Source organism: Geospiza fortis, unplaced genomic scaffold (genome assembly GCF_000277835.1).
Source record: "Geospiza fortis unplaced genomic scaffold, GeoFor_1.0 scaffold206, whole genome shotgun sequence".
Taxonomy (NCBI): Eukaryota; Metazoa; Chordata; class Aves; order Passeriformes; family Thraupidae; genus Geospiza; species Geospiza fortis.
In genome coordinates, this window is record NW_005054311.1 from 6,218,932 (window position 1) to 6,240,114 (window position 21,183).

The 21,183-nt window shown below is 37.8% G+C and overlaps 1 protein-coding gene across 1 annotated transcript in view; it reads left to right on the forward strand.

Annotated features, from left to right (window-relative positions):
• Window positions 1–21,183, forward strand: part of GABBR2 (gamma-aminobutyric acid type B receptor subunit 2) — a 462,692-nt gene that overhangs the window by 90,929 nt on the left and 350,580 nt on the right. The window contains 1 exon segment of the mRNA XM_031055642.1: window positions 17,620–17,757. Within this exon segment, the coding sequence (XP_030911502.1) occupies window positions 17,620–17,757 (138 nt within the window).

Genomic DNA, 21,183 nt, shown 5'->3' on the forward strand with positions numbered 1-21,183 from the left:
AACAGAGTGTGAAGGAGAAGGATTGGAGTGAAAGTAATTGGGATGTCTCAGGGCAGAAGTGGTACTAGGGTTAAGGAGTACTCGGGGAAGAGATGGGAACATTACATGATAGTACATTCTTGCACACCCAACTGACATCTGCTATTTCCCGTCTATTTTAAACAGATGGTAGGAAATCAGAAGAATTTTTTTATTTGATTACCTAAGGGGAGTCATTCAAATGAGATCTGTCCTTAAAGGGCTCACAATCACAATTTAGATGAAGAGTGTTTTAGCACAGATTCACTCAGTGACATTTTTGTCTTCCAGGATTGGTTCAGGGTCTCTTACCTTATCTAATTTTATCATCTCTCTGTTCCCAACCATTTTGTTACCTCCAACCTAAGTCTTTCCAACACTATTTTCACAGATATATAGAATACAGTACTCATCTGAAAGACAGTATTTTAAGAATGAAATGGGAATTACATTTAAGTGCTTTTCTCTTGTCTCCTGACTAGCAGTAACTCCAGAGTGAAACACTGTGCACCCCACAGCTGGGGAGTGATGGGCATCCAGGGTTTGCTTCCACAGGATGTAGCATGTGCTGGCAACTTCTGGGGCTGGTCTCAGTTCAAGGAACAGTCCTGAGAAAAGCAATGAATGGATATTAGAAATATTTATTCTAAATGAGATCCCACTTTTCTGCTCTGTTTATCAAGATTAGCAGATGCTTTCTTTCCAGGAATATAGCCTAGACAATCTGGTGTTTTCTAGGAGAAGTTGTAATTACAATAAGTTATAAATACCTTACATCATTATACTATTTCAATATTTCAATTATTACAAGGAATATTATAATCAGAGCTTTCACTGAGCTTTCATAAACTCTGACTTGCCAGGAATTATTCTGGGACCTTGGCAAAAAGTGACACATCCTGTATTTCTGGGTTAATAAACACTGTTGTAGTATTTTTCCTCAGCCGTCAGAGGTTGCTGGGTGAACCTAAGTATGTAAAAATGAAAGATGATATCACTTGCTTGACTAAACGGTGTTTTAAGAAAATATTTTAGACAAGTTGAAATTCATCTAGTTAGAAAAATTGTGCCAAAACGGTGTGAAATTAGTACAAGGAAAACAATTGTCTAACTAGCCACAACAATCCGTAAATAATGCTCTTTATAGTGACTGAGAACAAACCATGATGGAAATGTAATTTAAAAAGCAAAAAACAAAGTTTCAAATAAATTATTTCATGAGAGCCAGGGAGAACACCGTTATATGAAGATTAATGATGCCATTCTTTCTCAATCATTTTTTATATATATATGTATTCCTGTTTCTGTCTTAAGGAAAATAGCCAAAATAATTTTCTGCTTTCCCATTGCAAAGGGATTCTTATTGATGATGGAAAATGTAATATAAACCTTAGGCTCAAAAGTTTCATCTGCACAGCTTCATTCCAAAAATGGGGTGAAGACCCTATATTTTCAGTGCTCATAGGTACTGCTTGAAAAAAAGTCTTTATTAAATTAATGCTGGAATTGCTGTTGGGTTGGCTGGAATAAGTGCTGCATTGGAGACTGCTATGAGTAGACATGGTGTTGTGAGGCTAATTGTGCCTGTCTTGCTTTGCTTTCAGCTCTTGTGGCAACTTATTATTGAAATATCATGATTAATTTTCCTTGAAAAGGACCTCTGGGGATCATTGGGTCCAACATCCTGCTCAAAGTGGCCAATCTTGAAGCTCTCTCAGGTTGCTCAGGGCGCTGAACTATCAGGTGTTGAAAATTTCTAAGGATGGAGATTTTCCCAAGCTCTCTAGTTAACTCATTCCAATCCTTGATCACTCAACTTGCCCTTGTACCTCTTCCATCAGAATTGGTCTTGCTGCAGCTTGAGACTGTGAGCTCTTGTTCTTCCATTGCATGTCTGTGAGGAGAGTCTGCCTCCATCTGTATTCCCCATCAAGGACTAGAAGGCTGCCCTGGTTGCCTTCCCTTCCCGAGGCTGAAGGAGCCCAGCTTCTCCAGCTGTTCCTCGTGCATCACATGCTCCGTCACCCTTTTGATGTTTCTCCTTGGTTTCTCTCCTGTTCATCAGAATTTCCTGTGTATCCAAAGGCTCAAAAATGAGCAGGCTGCTTGAAATGCAGCTTTGACAACGATGACTAAAAGGGAATAGTCTGTCCCATGAAACCCCTGTCTGTGCTTCTGCTAGTGCAGAGCAGTCTGCACTCACTCCCGCACAGCCCCACTGCTGGCACATATTCAACTTCTTGTTCACCAGACTTCCCCTTTCCTGTCTCGGGGTGCTGCTTGGCCTGTCAGCCCCCAGCCTGAGCTGCTGCACGGGGCTCTTTGCTCCTACATGTGAGACTTTGGATTTGCCTTGATGAAATTCACGAGGGGGCTGTTAACACAAACCTTTGCCTTGTCGGTGAAGGGCAGCACAGCCCTCCTGTGCACAGACATGAGTTTGACTTGGCTGAGCTCAGGTAAATGAGTCATGAGCAAAGGGCTTCAGTTTGCTGTTCCAGCAGCTTCCCTGAAGCAGAAAGCTGTGTCCTTTCGGGATCTGGGTAGGGGAAGTCTTGGCCTCTGTCCTGTTCCACTTGGCCCCACAGTTTCTGGGGTTGTCATGATGTTCCTTTTAGCTCACTCAGCTTCTGGTTTTTTTTCTGTTCTTTGCAAGAAGTTCTTGAATCATTCATGTAACCAATTGCAGTTTTCCAAGCTAATATTACCCATTTTGCTGGCTTCCTATAGAGTTAATCAATGACTCTAAAGGAGAGGTTTACGTTTGCATATCACCAAACTTGTTTGTTCAGAAATCAGTGGCATCAAGGAGTTAAGTGCCTTTAGATTCAAGTCTAAAAAGGAAGGTAGGTTTGACAAACACTTGCTGGCAGGAGTTGGACTCAACATAACAAGAGGGTTAGCTGACTTTGACCTTTGTGTTTACAGCATTAGCTGATATTTAGAGCCTCTTGTTTGTGTCTCTTCTCAGCTTGAGGTAGTCCAGTCTTGCCACTCAGAAGAGATTATTCTTTTTTTAACTGCCAGGCTCAGGATAGACAGGAAAAAGAACACTTCTGTTCTCTTGCTAAAGGTGTCCTGAAACTATTTGAGTTAAATTAGAAGTGTTCCTCTGTCTAGATCATCAAGTGGAAATAAAAGGTATATTCTTCTCAGGTCCTTGATGCCTTGGTGTTTTGGTGGCTTGTAGTAAAAAGAAAGAATCATCCCATGAAAAATCAATATTTTGCTTTAAACAGAAGAAATACCTTTTTGAAGATTTAACTATAAATATTTTCTAAAAATGTGAAGTCACAGAGTGAGTAATGTTAATAAGATGGCTTACAGAAACTCTGTGAGGTTTTAAATAGAGTTTATTTACAAATGGAAGGAAATTAAATTATTTATAACAGATTAAAGCTGTGCCAAATCACTTCTGATTTATTATTTCTAAATAGAAAGCAGTGTTATTTGCATTGTGCCACTTTTAATGCAGATAGCTGATAAAAGTGTGATTTTTTTGTCTTAAAGGTTGCTGTTATGCTGCACTAAAACTTCATATCAGCTTAATTTATATAGGTCTTACATAATTTAGTCATATTGTTTTACATATTTTTGATTAAATGGCATTTAGACTCACAGCACCCTATCTGCTGGACACTAAGAACTTGTAATTAAGAACTTACCCAATATTTTCTGCACATGAGAAGGTACAGGAACTAATGCTGCTAAATGTTTTTGAAAAGGCCAAGCTAGACTGTCAAATGGCATTTCAAGGTGCATGTACAAATTTATCACCAATGATAAATCATGGATTAGAAGGTGAATCCTTTCTACTCAGTGAGGAATACAGGGTTTACCAGTGTAAGTTGTTCCTAATACATACGGTGGAATTAATGCACAAACAAGTTGAAAACCTATCAAAACAAGACTATAAAGAGCTTCTTCAACTGTCAGGAACTAGTCAAAAAGAACTAGTACTTTGATAAGTTTTGATAAGCTAATCTCTTTTCCGAATGTTGTGGCATAGAGTAGAAGTATGTAGCACTCAGAAGTTGATTATCAGTAGGCTGTGTACCCAATATTAAGTGCTGAAAAGCCTTTTGTTTGTTGATTTAAACATTAAAATGCAAACTTGGGAAACAATTTCTCTGAGTAACACTGCAAATAACTCTTGTAGTCTAATTTTCCTAAATTTGTTTTCTATTGTGATCTCAATTAATTAATTATGTTCATAGTTTTTCTAATGTTTATGGCTGTACACACACTGTTCATAGTTTATGAATAAAAGAAATTCACAGAGATGGTTGCGACACAATGGAGAAAGCAGTGGACAATTTTTTTGTTTCCCTTCCTGTAATGTTATCATCATTAATTTAAAGCATGAGGAATTCTGAAATCTGGAGGTGTACTTGTTTTGTCATATCTGCATATCTGTGGAAATATTCTGAGATTAGAGCAGTCCATAAGCCTTTGTCATTAGGGGAGACATGACACTTTTTTCCCCCTTCCAACTCTGTCATGTTTGCATGCTAACACATCAATGCCACCCAAATACATGTTAATATTTGTGATTCATACATATCCCTGTCTCTCTCTCCTCTTCTTTGCTGTGGGTGGGAGTCTCCTATCTTCCAACTCCTACAGTAGCTTAAACTACATTTTGAACACATTAGAAGAGGGTACTTACACAGTCTCCCATTGGTTTGCATATAGCAGTGTAAATAGGAGGCAGTGGAAGAAATTATCCCTCTTTTTTTCCACTGGTTTTACAGTTTCTAGGGAATACAGTCTCCACTGCACCCAAGGAATGGGCTGTTCCATATTTTTTTGAACTGGCACCTGAGATGTGATTTTTTCATTATGTGCTCCTCAGATCAGCAAGTTGACTTGTGCTTCTAGCTCCATTTTTGGGAGCCGATTTGTTTTGGCTTTATGAGTTTGTTTGCAGTGAAGGTTGTTTTGCTTTTGTTTGTTTGCTTGTTTCTTTGCTTGTGGATTTCTTTTTTTTAAGATTAATACGTGGAACTCTACTGCCACACTGTCCTATTCTTAAAGCTAACATATGGGGTGTTTGAAAAGAGCATTTCCTTTTAACTGCTCTGTTGTCCTTCACCCTCAAAGCATACCAGTCAAATCAGGGCTGCAGGAAGATCTGTGGCAACCAGCAAGGCTGTTGTTCTCCTCTGTCCTTGTCCCTGTGTGCACATGCTGGCACAAACGTGTAAGTGCATATGCTGCTTTGACAGAATGGAAAAGATGGTGTGAACTCATCCATTTCAATGTGAGGTCAGCAGTAATATACAAACAACTCTAAATAATGGTAGTAATTTGTCAACTTGCTTTACCTGAATTGGGAACCATTTGCATAAACTCTTCTAATTGGGCTGTGGAAAGGTGGCAGCCAGGTGATATGTTTCTGACCACAACCTAAGTAAAGAATGTTTTTCTTGGCTCTACTGTGTCATTTGGTCTGTGGCACTGGCGCGTCTCTGCTTGCATTTCATCAAAGCTTTGAAATCCTAGTCCTGCTAGTGTACATTCTCACTACTGGTTTTGAGCTAGATCTTGTGCCTCCCTCCTGCAGCAACATTTTCCACAGCTGCCAATTTTTATGCAGTTTCCAATAACCATAAGACAACCTTTTTAGGTCTCTTTTTCTGCACCACTACTTTGTACTAGAAGACTTTAATGACAGAAACCCCTTTGCTCCCCTTGAGACATTGAGTGTCATATCAAGTAAGACATTTGAAATCCCATGAGGTATTCATAGCACTGGTTCATTTTGAGAGTGGTTTCCTTGGGCAAGGTCATTGTCAATTTAATATTTCACCTGGTCAGGACTTGCACATTTTCCTTCATTTTATCTCCTAAAAAATTGTAAGAAGATTTTAACTCATTCACACTACTTCCTCTACCTATAAGATGCCACAGTAAAAAAATAAAATTGATCCAGAACTGTACAAAGTACTTTTCTTCACTTGACAGTGTAGTGTCAGCCATGCTTGACAGAATGATTAGAATCATTTTATTAGCATTTTATACCATTTCAGCCTGTTAAGATTCTGAGTAACAGTCAGTACATGTTTGGCAAAAGAATGTCAAGAATCTGCACTGTTCCCTGTACAAGCTTAAAGCAATTTAGCTCTGTTGGAGTACATGGTATAAAAGAAAGCAGGCTGTCTTGAGGAACTTGATATTTGCATGATTTTTTAATTTATTTTTTATCTCTGGGCAGCTTAGGACTGAATGAGTCTGACAAAATCATGGAGATTTTAAGGCAGGGTTATCTCCATAGACAGATGGAAAAACTTACATGTTTCTCTATCCAGTTACTGAACTAGTAAGTGAATTTTCTACTATGATGATTCAGGCAGTTTAGTCATTTACAGTTTATTAGAGTTTAGTCAAGCCATTTTTAGTGATGTTTAGGCAAGTTAAAAAAGTCAATTTACACAGGGATGAATTCTACTCATGCATATAAGCTTTGCTTGTGGGGTAGCAGAGCATTACGTGCCAAAGTAATAGCAGCAGTCAGGGAAGTTTCAAGTATAACCACAGTGGGAAGACAACTGGGCAGATGACAGAGGATTTGGTAGTTTGGAACTTCTTCGTGGTGTGTCAGTGAGATTTCTGTAGAGCTTGGTTAATAAACAGTAGGACTTACTGGTTCAGGAATTCCTAGTTCAGTGAGATATGTCTGCAGGAGTTCGTGTTGGGGTTCCTTACGAAGGAGGAGAGTGTGCTCAGAGACAAAACAGTTCTTGGGCTCCTACATTCATCTTGGGTGGCAAGCAGGCAAGGAGATGAGGAACACGTTTTGTTGTGAGTGTGTCACAAGTATGCAACACATTTAAGAAAGGAAAGGAAGAGAAGTAGGGTGACCCAATTACGCTAAGATGGGCACGCTAGCAGACCTTAGCCTCTAGTATAGATTTTGTTTGCAGTTTTCAGACTTGCATTGAATATATTTAGTTTTAAACATCTGGGTGGTTTATCTGGGGTTAACTGCAGGTTTGAGCTGTGCTCTCTGTGGGCATTTCACCTGCACCCATCTAGGTCTATTTCACTTTTATGTCACATAGCATTTTTTTCAGGGGGAGCATAAGAAGTGAACCCCCAAGGGTCAATACCATGCTCTTGGCAAGCTTAATTAAGATTTTCTGTAAGGGCTGTAAGAAAATAAAGAACATTTGTCAGTCTACTACCCTTTCCTGATCTTGCAAAGGAACAGCTGTTTGTTAATCAAGTTGCAATTTGCAGTGTGGAGGCAGTATATTGCTTTTATAGCTTTAAAGCTATTGAAATTTAGTGTTCATGCGTGAGTGTGACAGGATATCAGACAGATCCGCCACTTCAGGTTTTTGAAGTGGACCCCAATCTCTACCACTTATTCTTCTGGAATATAAAACTCATATCAAGGAGAGCCTTTAGATAGGAAAACAACAAATTAAGTTTGGCTTGAAGTAATGCCTGTGACAACCTTGCCTACAGGGCTAATGAAATTGGAAGTCTTTTTGAACAGGTTTCCATTCCACTGTCTCTTCATACTTCCAGGGCTGATCCTTCTCTTTCTTTTGCCTCTTAGGCTCAACTTTGAGTCAACTCCCCACTGCAGATGAGTCCATGGCACCTCAGGTTTTTGTTAGCAAGGTTGCTAATTGGCACTGGGATTTTGGGGGTTTTTCATACCTGCTGGCTGTGAAGCATTGTGCCTACTGGCAGGCTGAATGTCATCCTATCTGTGTAGCTGCTGAAATAAAACTTTACTCTCTCCATGTTTTCTCTTTTGCCAGGTACTAAGGGGGGAAAAGAATATGATGCTAACTGCGCTGATATGTACTCTATCCATTTCCAGCCTAAGACTTCTATAAAATGGTGAATTATTGTAGTCTCATGCTATGTTAATTCAAGCCAAATTTAAGCATACCATGAATTTAATTTGGCTTTTATGGGCTAACTTAATGGTGGTTTATCCAAAGGATCACACACGTTATTCCTCATTAGATAAATTAGCTTAGCAGAATTTCATTCACTATGGGCAAAGTTCAACTGTTTTACATCACAGAAAGATTTTAATTAAAAATCATGGACTTGTGATGGCAGTTATTATACCAGATTTTCTTGACCTTTGAGTAAAAAAAATTATTTTTTGCTATTCTTAATTCATTATGCCCTTTCTAACGTCTTACTTTGTCAGCTGTATTTTAATTCTGATCTTTGTCTGTGTTTCCAAAGTTCTTGTTGGGGAATTAAAAAAAAGACACACCAAAAAGAACCCCTTTCAAATAGTATTGCTTCAGAAAAGTCATGCTGGGAGCTACACATACCACTAAGCACTCTTGATGTTGAATATAATCCTCTAAAGTAGAAGAGTTTCATCATATTTTCCAAAAATACCAGGTGCTTTCGGACCTTTTATTAAAATTCAAATATATTCTCAAGGATGCTACAGGCATCCTTGTGATAGCTTAAGAGATTGTCTCACATTTTTCAGGTAAATGACTTTCAGAAGTTATCAGAACAATTCTGAAGGGCCTTGGAGTCATCTGTGCTTCTTGTCATCCCTGGTGAACGTTTATTTGGAAATTTCTGTGGTTGTGAGCACTGAGACATGGGCCTTGTTGCTGTATGACAGAGGCACACAAGGGAGACTTTATTTCAACATGTCTTTTAACCAGAAAGATGCTGAAGAGTTTTGGGTTTGGGTTTTTTTGTGTTGGTTATTTTTTTTTTGTTTTTTTTTTTGGTTTGGTTTTTTGTTTGTTTGGGTTTTTTTCTCCATATTTCTTCAACCTCAGAATAATTTTTGAATTTCATGTCAGAAAAGTATCAAGAAAGATTTCTTTCTTTTTTTTTTTTTTTTTTGCCCCCACCATTTTTTGTAAAAATAAAGCCTTTTCCATGACTAAGTAGATCATGGTAAAGAAAGAATTCATACAGCAGACTTCCCCTACAAGTACTTTTTGCTGCTTGCTGAGGGTCAAGTGATTTTTCAAAATATCTTTGCATTCCTATCTTGGTTTCAGTTGCAGCTTATTACTGCAGAGAGGGGTGCCAGGCAGTCTATCATGTATATCACTGGTACTTTAAATGTTTTGCTCTAGTGCACCTCTATTTTCTTCCACCTACAAGAACTTCTTGATTTTTATTTATAAATTTGGATTTTTCTCCTTTTTTATTCTCTTATTTCAGTATTTTATTTTATTTACTGTAAAGAGCACTGCTGCATACATCTTTAGTATGTAACAGTTTTCAGTGTACTGAAAAGACACACTAAAAGTTTAGAGATGGTACCCTTCCCCTGGATGAGGTGATTTTCCTATTTCCAAAATTACCTGGGGGGAAAAACCCCCAATCCTATTAAAACTGAGTACATAGTCAGTAGCAAACATAAGGAAAGGAGAAAACTGGTGAAACTATAGCTTTAAAGGCAGTTTCAGAAAATTTATTTACAAAACATAGAATGAAGTATGATGCATTATTTTTGATTGTTCATGCGAAAAGTCTTATTTTTTCCATACTCTAGATGTGGAAAACATAATCCAGTGTCATATTTAAATGACACTTTTCACTTTTCTGAATTCTTCCCTATATTCTAAAAAGCTCTGGGGAGGGAATGAAAGGAAATCTAACAGAAATATTTCAACAGAATGTGACTATGAAAACATAGGCTACTTCTGGCAGTGTAATGATAAATAATAAATGGTAATAATGAAAGGAAGGAAAAAAAAGAGAAGTACAGAATTGAAGAATTGGCATTAGTGACTCTGTGTTGAACCTGCCAGTATTGTCTCCTTTAGCTCTCAGTCTGTACTTGAGCAGCAGCTGGCAAATACCTTGTAATTCTACTACAGCACATGTCTGAGAGACAACAAAATAATCAGTAGATTGCAACAATAAATTTAAATTATAATGATCTTGGGCTTCAAGTGTCTGAAGCAATTAACACCTTCTGAGGTTACTTAAATGCAAAAAACAGAACTGATTTCCTAGGGGCATTTAAAAAAGTATTTTGATAAAAATAAAGTCTGAAGATTTCTTCAATTATTGAATAATTAAAATAATTCTTTGTTTTGTTAGCAACCATTGTAATGTTGATCTTCTTGGTAAAAATTGGAATAGCTGGAGAAAGCAAAGCTGGCTTATTCTCAAAATCAGAATATATTATTTCTTTTCTAAATATGTTTGGATATATTATTTTACTGTTCCTTTGGAATTTTTATGCTTTTCCATAATTCAACATACTTCTATAAAACATAACGGCAATGGAGAGTAAAGGTTAGGTTGGGAGGAAGAATTAAGCAAGGTATTGGTCTCCCTGTTAATACTGAATTTTCAAAAATATCTTGATAGGTGTTTGAGCACCAGAATATCAGAAAAAAACCCAATACAGTACTAAGAGTTAGTTTTGTGTTTTATATATTTATGCCACAAAACTGCGAATGTGAACATCCACAAGCAGCTTTAAGGATACTTGGAGAAAATTCTAATTCAAGAGGACATTGTTTTTGGAAACATCCATCCATTTCAATTAATGCTGGTAATTAAAAAACATCTGTAAAACCATCTTGTGTAATATTTTATTAGATTAATAAAGTGAGTAAGTTAAATAAAATGGACTGTATGTTGTGGGTGAGCCAGTACAATATGGATGTTATAAAATCCCCTCTTGTCTAGGAATATTTGAACTAACACCAATTTGATTCAAGATGGCAGGTCCAACTGCAGAACAATCCAACAAAACTCAGTAACTTGTACTGTGGGATCTGACTAATTGCTCATTTTGCACAATAGGGTCTCTCTAAGGCCCAGAAGTTAGCTTTCTGTTAGCAATTCACAAGAAGATAACACTGTTTTGAATTCCTGCTCAACTTCTTGCATCCTAGCCAGTGTTATCTGAATTCCATTGCTGTACAGTCCTTGAACAACTCCTGCACAGGACTGGTGGTACAGATAGAAGAAGAAGAAAAAAAAAAAGGCAAAAAAAAAAAAAAAGGCTGTGGATCTCTGCTTCACTATGGACCTCCATGGGCTGCAGGGGACCAGCCTGTCTCACCATGGGCTGCCACACCTGGAGCATCTCCTGTCCCTCCTTCCTCACTGACCTTGGTGCCTGCAGGGCTGTTGCTTTCGTATCTTTTTTCTTGTTCCTCTTTCACAGCTGCTGTACAGTGGGACTTTTTTGCCTGTTATTTAATGTGCTATCACAGAGTTTCATGAGCTGAATGGGCTCAGCTGTGGGCAGTGGGCAGTTTTGGAGCTGGCCAGAACTGGCTGTCAGTTCTGGGGAAAAATGTGGGGACAACTCCTGGTGTCTTCTCACAGAAGTCACCCCTGCTGCTCCTCTGCTACCAAAACCTTGCCACATCAACGAATAGTTGCGTTATTAAATGGAGTGATCTTCATATCATAAATAAACAAAATGCTTCTTGATGTTCTTCTGAACTTCTGTGTGTGTTACAGTTCCATATCAGGGAAAAGCTTTACCTTTGTTTGAGAGAAGACGTCACCTTTCCAGCTGAATGCAAGTTTACTCTGAAAAGAGGAAGTCAAATTAATATCTGATACTACTGCATGTTTAATCGGGATGGAAACATAGAGTCAATTTTGATTACAAAGGATTTATCTATTTGCTACATCCCAATTTCATTTAATATTGGAGTTCTTAAATTGGAATCATTCAGTGTAAATGTTATATACTCCAAGAAATAGTAATGAGACTGAAAATATAAGTCACATAATAAAAAAGGGTATTGTTGAGAAAAGTAAATATACTTCTCTTATAAGGAGAGACAGGAAGTCTTTGTTTATCTTGCTTGGTGGACTCAGTTCCAAACAGTGAACTGAATAAAAAGAAAATGTCATTGAGCAAGAGGCTGAGCCTTCACAAGGTGTTTAGACAGGCTCTTAGGACATAAGGGGACAGAGGACCAAATGGTCCCCCTTGCTTTGGGATCAGTCATTGGAGTGGCTGCTGGCGCCTAAGGCAGAGTATAAGCTGCTAAATGAGATGCCAAGCACCAGTACCTTAGAGGCAGCACTTGGTGAGCTGTGCAGCGGGCAAAATCAAGAAATTGCTAGATAAAGTCTAGAAGTATGTCAAGAGGTGTCAAGGTAAGAGAATTAATTTACTGGGAAATATTTCACTGAAAAGATTAAGTCCTCCTCTGCTGTTGCCAGTCCTTCTAAAGCAAAACCAAATATGATTGCTAAATATGATTGCATTATTTTAGTTAAATTAAAATATGATAGAGAAATCACATACAGAAAAGCTCACCATTTGGGATGAGTTAAGTTCAGTTTTAAGACAGACAAGTTTAGTATACTTGCTGGAATGAGTTGCTTTTGTTTTTCAAATGCAGAAAATGGGAATGGCTACAGCAGTTCAGACCAGACTTGATGCAAGAACTTGGCTTTGTCTGTTCACCAGCAGGAAAGGGTGAGATTTTGGTCTTGCTTCCCTAGAATAGTATCCTGGCCACCAAAAATCTGTGATTCAAGTGTTTCATGAGAAAATTGCCATCTCCCCACTAAAAAGCTTTGAATTGATTTTTTTTGTCTATGACCTAGTCCAATTTAATTTCATGTATTTGTGAACTTTTAGCATTCATAATATCTTCTGGTGAGACATTTCACATCTACTTTGCACAGTGTGTTCTAGAACAATTGAAAAGTAGTGCTTTTTCTTTCAATGGATAATTATGTTGTCACCAGATGCTGTGGTTGTCAAAGTGGAGGTTCCAAGAGCAGTCGTACAAACTCATGGAAAGAAAATCCAGCTACAGCAATTAAATGCAAAAATATAATTGCTGGCTTTTAAAGTACCAAAATCACAGATACTTGAAAACAGAGACAAACCTCAGGGGAAGCATGCCCTGCCCATATAAAGCAGGCAGAGTTTGCCAAATTGATTGACATTTTTTGTAGCTCTGAGCAGTTGTCTATATGTTCTTCACTGAATTGTCTGTATTTATTGAGGACTTTAAAGAAGTCAGTGAAAACTAAATTAAAATAATTGTTGGTGTTTCTCATCTCTTAGCTCCATTTGAGGTGATGTTGTAACACAGTTGTTGATGTTTCTAGGCAAGATTTTGTAGAGGATAGGAATAAGGCTTTGTACCTTTGCTCTTTTTGTTCAAAGTCTCTTAATATATTTATGAGCATTTAGGGCAGATTGCTGCTGAAAGCTCTGCTATCACTTGATAAAGTTGGATATTTTATTATGCAGATGACAGCTGTTTGTTAGTCCCTCTTTTCATAAAGGCTCTCTAACATCAATTGTCAGTAGCTCAATAGACACCAAAATAGTTCCTCATGTTTACTTTTACTCAGAAAAAGTGTAGTTGTGCCAGAATACAGCTTGCTGAGAAACAGTTCAGCATAGCTATCCAACAGCTAGAAATCTAAACATAATCACACGTGACCAGAGTATCTGTCCCTGCAATGCTCACTGCTGTGCAACTCTAACAAGATCAGTTAAATTGCAAGTATCTGCTATTGTGCTAGCCCTGTAATTACTCAAACCTGCCAATGTTATGGAGTTGACAAAACTTTTTATTGTATAAGAGCCGCACAAATTTCTGTTCTGTGCACCAAGGACTTGCAGTGTGTTATGCTTATGGCCATGAGGATTTCAGTGCACACCCCGGTGTCTCTTTCACTGTCTGCCAGACAGCCCTCCTGGCAGCCAACAACCCTCACAGGTCAGTCCTGCTGCTTCTCATGACTTCAGTGATGTGGGGCCTTCACACGGGACATCCTTTCTCCCAGCTGCAGAGGGCCTTTGGGTAGATGGGAGGTCTCTCCTGTGTATTCAGTTGCTGTGCTGTTCTCTCCAGAAATGTTTCTTGCCTGTGTGCACCCCTAACGCCTCAGGCAGTTCTTCCTCCCTGTGTATTCACATCCTTTTCTCAGTGGAGGATTACAGTTTTTATTTGTCAGCTGCTCCTCTGAAGAGGATTCAGGAAGGTTAACACTCCAATCCACAAATCCCTTTGACTCTTCTCCTATACAACAGTTCATCTGGCTATTTTTCCTAATTAAAATAGGCAGTTCTATGTACACTTTGTCAGATGCCAGCTGTGATATTAAGCTGTCTTTGTCATAGCAAGAGGCAGGACACTTCACAAACCTTTGCTTAGTGATTTGGTTGTATTTTGCCTTGTGAATTTTCCAGGTAGTCTGTATCAAGTCGGTGTGCTAAGAGATACACTTAATGTAATTATTTCATTAATATGTATGTTTGCTATTTATATTTTGCTTATTCCTGGCTTTTGGCTGAGAGTAAGCACAGCAATTAATGTGTTTGGGGTAGGCAGTTCTCAACCCCTTCTCCTGAAGAAAATTGTGATAAATGACAAATCACATATACTTGAAATTCTAGTTTTGGTAAATGTATTGCAACCATGGTCAGTGTTTGAATGTGCAGTCAAGTTCAGGGACACAGCATAGCTGCCCTGTTTTATACGTGGCTTGGAAGTGAGCTGGCTGAGTCCGGGTCAGTGAAGTAGACATGTTGATGACAATATCAAAACTTGGCGGTGAAAGCAGTGTTGGCTCCTTCAGATTATATTTTTCATGATACAAGTTTGTGACTTTTTATGAGGGATTCTTTCCCCTTCATTGCTGTCAGTCATGCTACAGTTAGTAAGACAGTCAGCTTCTTGTCATCCACATGTGGCCAGGACTTTCTAGCTTTTACTTTTTAATGTGGATTTTTGTTTTTATGCAGTCTTGAGTTGTCTTGTAGATTGCTGCCAAGGGTTTTCCCTGGACCCAGCTGGAGTCACTTGGAGACAACAATTCAGGAAGTCGTTGGGTGGCAACATGATGGGAATTTCAGTGATTGTTGTCTTTCAACAGCACTGCCCTCTTTTATGGTTATATATGTAGGGTTTGGGAATTGAAGACCATGAGCAGCAGTGGCGACCTGGGATTTCTGAAAAAATCCAGTTGTTCACAGGGCTCCAGGAGCTCGCTAAGGATACGCTCCTCAGACTAGAGGCAGGAAGAAACCTTTTCTCCTGCTTTTCTGTCTGGCTTGGTAGGGCTATTATTTTTATCTGAATGTTTATTCTTTAATGCTTGTGACAGACTGTTCTGTTGCTTACAGGGAAGAATGTTATACACAGTGTATGTTGTGAAATGTGACATTAAACAAATGTGAAAGTCTGCTTTCTCCCATCTTTCTCATTTTTCCTTTCATTTCTGTCCAGTGTGGCCAGCCACAGTATTAAGTTCTTGTTCTTTATCTCTGAGACATACTTTAGACTATTGGGACAGTTTTGCTCAAGGAATAGGCAGAGTCTACTCTAATTATTTATGGTGGCCTAGAAGAGAGAGAGCTGAGACTAGTCAGGAGGAAAGTACAAAGGTGAAAACATTTTAACTGGATCACATTGAAGAGAAGCCCTGGTGTTATTGTAGGTACTTTTGATTGATCAGTGATACATTTCAGCAGTGTGAACCCTTCACTTTGGGAGAGATGAGCAAACATTTTGGCATACCTTCCCAAGAGAATTGCTGTGTGATTGAAAAGGGGTTGTTGTCATGCTAGTATATTCATAACCATGAAAAATCAAATAAGAAAGAAAGACCTTATACCAATTCTGGACCTCCCAGCAAGCTGACCTACTGCAACCCATAATTTCTGAAGTTTACTGCAGTGAGAAACATTTTGTAGGCAAATAGAAGTTAAAAATGCATCAGATGTTTTGTGATGTAAGTGTGGGTTTTAGTGTGGATTTTACTTCAGATAACCTACCATAAATCCTTATCATGTATGTATTCATAACGTCTACATGGCCCTTCACAGTCTGCAACTTTGGACAGTTATCTTACTATTAACATAATTTTTGTTTCATATATGGCTTATAATCTCCTCAAACTGCTACTTAGTGATACATTTTAAATGTGACCTAATAAAAAAATAAAAATAATTATAGTAACTGGTTTTAAGTTGGTATGAAAACCAGTTCAGCAATCTCTTCTGCTGCAGCTTCATGTCATAAGCTGGATGAGGGAAAAGACTTGGCTAAATGTCAATTAAGTGCAGATACCTAAAGCTCTGTGTCCTTGGCTGCTTTTAGATTTAAGGAATAGCTGAGCCTTCTGGTTGCACTTGGTCTTTAAGTAGGGAGTGAAGGAGTAAGAATGGAGGATACTGCTTCTTCCAATGATCACAGTCTTAATTCCCTTAAAATGTGAGCTTGTCACCAACACGTTATACTGACAGGGGAGCCTCTGCTGTACTGAGAAGTTTTGGGGTTTTTTTCTGCACTAAGAAAGAAAGCATTGGGCTATATTATGCAATTTAAGAGAGTCTATTCATTAAATATCTGTATCATTTTGAATAAGTGGGAGCAATAATTCTATTCTTACAAATATAATGCAAATATAAAAATTTTTCTTTTAGCATATTAATTCAGTAAGGAGATTAATATAAGCTTCCAAACTTCTTAGTCAAAATCTTTATTCTCTCTGCAGAATGCAATACAATTGCTACTTGGATGCTGATAGTAAATGAACTGTTTTATTGAATAATTGTAATGAAATATTGGAGGCTGGTGTATGATAGTTCTTACAAAGAGTACATTCAAGGAAGACTTTGCAGAGGAGGCAAAAGAGGGCAGAAAACTTGTGTTTCAAAAAGAGATAGGAGTGGCTGTTAGTGGAGCAGTGGCAGCTGCTATTATATTCTGTTGGTACTTCTGACTTCCAGTATGGTTTGGAATCAAATTCAACTTTCAGGCACATAATTTATTAATACTCTATTGCAAGCTTAGGAATTAGGGTTATTATGAATTATTAATAGTAATTTATTCGAGGATTGATGTGTCTTTTACAATACTGACTAGCATGAGCCTTTTTTTCTTAATTTTCAGTCTTGGTCTCAGTTTACAGTAAAATCCTCTACACCTGAAATAATGATCAAACTGATTATCAGGGAAGCCAAGAACAGGTCAGGTTAGAAGGACCTCAGAATGTCATCTAGCCCAGCCTGCCACTCAAAGCTGTGTGAGCCATGAGAACAGAACAATTAATCCTTAGCACTTCAAAAGAATATTTTATCTTTTGAAGACTTGGTGCAACCCTTCTAAATGACAGGCTCTGTGCTACATATTTTTGCACAGAATACTGATCTTGGACTTTAAGTTGAAGCTCCTTAGGAGTCTTCTTTAAAGACAGAACTTTCTTTGCAGAGACCATCAGTAGTCTCAAACTGTCCTCCAACTATGGAAGCCCTGCTGACAATCTGGTGTTACATTACAAATTTTGCTTTGGGTAATGGTAGCTCTAAATGGAGAGAATGTTTTGGTCAACCATTTGCTACTGGACTTTTTTGTTATTTGTCAAATGGTGGTACCAAAATTCTGGTTTTGTAGAATGAGGTTTTGTAATGTTTTTGTTCCGGTTTTGTGATGAGGCGTTTTTGCTGTTCTTTTACTATTGCTCATTAGGAGTGCAGAAGAGAGTGCTCTAATTTTTCCTGTTTAGGTCTTATGTTTGTATCTCTGGAACCCCTGAGTTTTTTTTTTCCTTGCCCAACTACTCTGCAGTTTATTTCTTAGTTAATTTATTTGTGACATTGAATATTGTCTCTCTCTTTTTTTTTTCCAGTGTGACAATGCAAAAGGACTCAAAGCCTTCTACGATGCAATAAAATTTGGACCTAATCATCTGATGGTTTTTGGTGGTGTATGTGCAACAGTTACTTCTATCATTGCTGAATCTCTGAAGGAATGGAATTTGGTTCAGGTAAGGCATGGAATGGAATATATTCTAATGCTGTCTCGTGTCTCTCGATTTTTAAAAAAATTAGAAACTTAGCTTTGATGCTTTGAAAGCTTAGAATTTTGTGGAATTTTTATGCTTCAGTTTTGAAGGCTGGTTAATGTGTAAAGATTAGTTACTTGTATATAGTGCTAGATTTTAAGTCTTGGCATTTCATTGTATTTAAAAATGCTTGTGAGTTCGGGGCAGCAGTCATGTGTCTCAGTAGGTTAATTAAATAAGAATAATGTGTCTCAAAAAGCAGCCTAGGTGAAATCAAGTTCAGGCATGGTAGGAGGGCAAACCTAGGACTTTTGAAAAGTTAGAAGAAACTCATCAGGCTTAAATTATGGTTCTTCAGGGTATTTACTCAGTCTGTACTCAGTCAGAACACAGTAATTCCTATGCACTTTAAAAGTGCTGGAAGTGCATAAATTCTAAATAGTGACTAGGTTCACGTCTCAGTATTTGACTCACGAAGCACATTTATTCCCAGTTGTTCTTCTTTCTGACTTTCTCAAAGGTCAAGTTTGTGGAAAGGTTTCCTCTGCTGAGGAATCAGAATTTATTAATACTGATCTCTGAAATGCAGATGATAACAACATGATTTTCTTCATTTATTCAATCATCTGACTACTGATAATTTTCAGATGGATGGCTGATCACATAGCCATCAAGTTTAGCTTTTCTGATGTGGAAATACCCTAGCTTTCTACTCAATGTTCATATTGCCCAAAGATACTCTTGTATATATATTTTTTAAAAACTCTGAATTATTCTATAGCAAAACAAAAAAATACAAAACAATTACCTGAGGTTACAGTTACAAACAGGCTCCTCTTTTCCACCTGGAATACTCATTGAGAGTAGTGCAGCAAGAACAAATGAGGCATAATTAAGTTTGTGAAGAAGATGATGATCAGAGTACAAATGGGAAAATCTTAGGAGGATAATTAAAGTAGCTTGTTAACTGTGTTTGCAATGCTTGTCAGATCAGATATTTTTTCCTTCTGCTTTGGGATTTTTTTTCTGATATAAAAAGCTATTCCTCTGTGGAAACCAAATAATAGTGTGTCTCTGGGGAGAATGGAGAAAATAACAGAAGCCTTGAAACTAGCCTTTAACACTCTCTCCTAAAATTGGCCTAGTTCATGACCTATAATGAAGTATGTGGCTGGAATACTTTCTTTTTTTTTTAATTTGTCACATGGAATTTCTGTATGATGTAAGATGTTTTAAAGAGCTGGGTTTCATTGTGCTAAAAACCTTTTGACTTGCAGTCAAGTTCTGCCTGATACAATCATGAAGTTGCTCAGTCTGAAGGGTGATTAAATTCCTGAATTTGTCAATATATATGTCCAATTATAGAATGGTATGAAGTATTACTACCAGAGAGCATTTATTTCTCTGTGTTCTACCACTATAGCTGTGACTATGTCTTAAACATTATTAATGATATCAGTTCATCAAGGTGTTCTTGACTGCTTGAGCTTAGTATCCTGTGGGCACTAGATAAATTCTCACATGGCAAAATGGCCCTTTATGTCAGGCTTTTATATCTTGATAGGCTGAATGATGGAAAAAAAAACCAACAGCATGGCTGGGAAGTGTGGCAAGGCTTAGTAAATGGTATAAGTGTTATGTCATATAGTGACAGCAATATGTGTATCTGTAAATCATCAGATGTAGCATGTATAAGATAGTGGGGAAACAGAGTACAAATCCTTCCACTCCTCAGGATCCACTGTCACAAGTGTCTCTGATTAAAAGCATAACTTGAATAGAAGGAGAAGATAGAAATCTGTGGTTCTCAGAAGTGGAGCAATAATATTCAGCCTGATAAAATACAAGGCTGTCCTCCCTCAAAACTTGAGACTTCACCTCAAGGAATCACAGCAAACTCACATAAATTGTTTTATGAAATCATGATGATGATGAAGTCATTTCATGTTGCAGTCAGCAAGAGGAAAAACAGCATAGAGACAAAAACTAACCTGACATTGTATTATTGAATAGAGGATTTTCATTTGGATGTCTGACTCCAAACCTCTGTCCCTTGTCCTTGTGCCTGCAGTCATGAAAACAAAGCTCTTAACCCTAGCAGGGACATTTGATTTGATTTGATTTACACAGGTGTCGTGAGGTTCAGCAAAGTGATGACTCTCTTAAATGCAAGACAAAAGCAGGATGATACTGGTAGTCTTGGGAAAAATAGGAATGAAAGAAGAATAATACAATATAACTAAAAGAAAAATTACTTTCCTGACCAAATACAATATGAGGCTTGCTGACTGGAAAACCATTCTGAAAGCCTTTTAGCCCTGATTTCCAAGTTACTCGGTGACTGCTTTTCCTCTGCTTGGATGAATTTTTCTTTTCTGCCTTTTCTTCATTCTCTACAATAAGAAGTTGCCAAAACCAAACAGCAAAACAAAAGGTCAAGAGTATAAATGTGCTGGAAATTTTCATATTCCATTTTCTACTCAGGCAATTACAGTAGTGGTGAGGGAGGGGAAGGAAACAGATTCTTGCAATGTGTCTTCAGTCTCTACTCTCCTTACTGTATGCTTTTGATAATGATAGTGTCTTTTTTCCTTAACTGGTTAAATCAGGTCACTGACAGCCTGCAACAATTTGAAATAGGGAAGATTATAGAGGTTGAGAAAACTCTCAGTCTGAAGGTGACATATCTTATTTCCATGGCATATCAAAAAACAGGTACTTTCCCTTCTCCATCTTTACAAATTCTGATTTAGTTTTGATCAGCAGTAGAAAGGGAATTTGTGTTCTCAATTAGCTGCCTTCGACTGCTGGCTGATTTAATTATCTCTTACTGTAACAAAATTAATTATTTTTAAATGGAGCATTTTATATCTGTGAAAGGAGCAAGTTGTTTTAGTCTGCAAAGTCTTATGTCATCCTGAAGGACTTTCACTGAGATATGCTTAGGTGACACAACTTGGAAAATGCTTTTTGAACAGATATTCTTAGCAGGACAAATGCAGGCACCTATTCCTTGGCCTCTCAAATTAAAAGCCTCGCCATGGGTAATCTCTATGTGCCAGCAGTCCTTTGTTGAGTGACAGTCTGAATATGGGTTGGAGGCTGCCTGTCCATCTTTGATCTCCAGGCTGTGGGGTGGAATCACTTTGAACTTTTGGTGGTTTAGTTTAAAAGTGCCAATAATATCCTGTGCCTTTGACAGTGGGCCTCAAAGGCACAATAGTGGAAAGTTGCTGTTCTGTAAGGGGAATACATCAATGTCAAATTCTTCCATATTAATCTTACCCCCATTCCCTTACAATATGTGTTCAAGGCAATTAAAAAGTGAAGAAGAATCATGAAGAGTATCTCTTAATATCTTGCAAAAGACAAATCATGTATTTTTATTCTGTACATCCCAGCATTCCT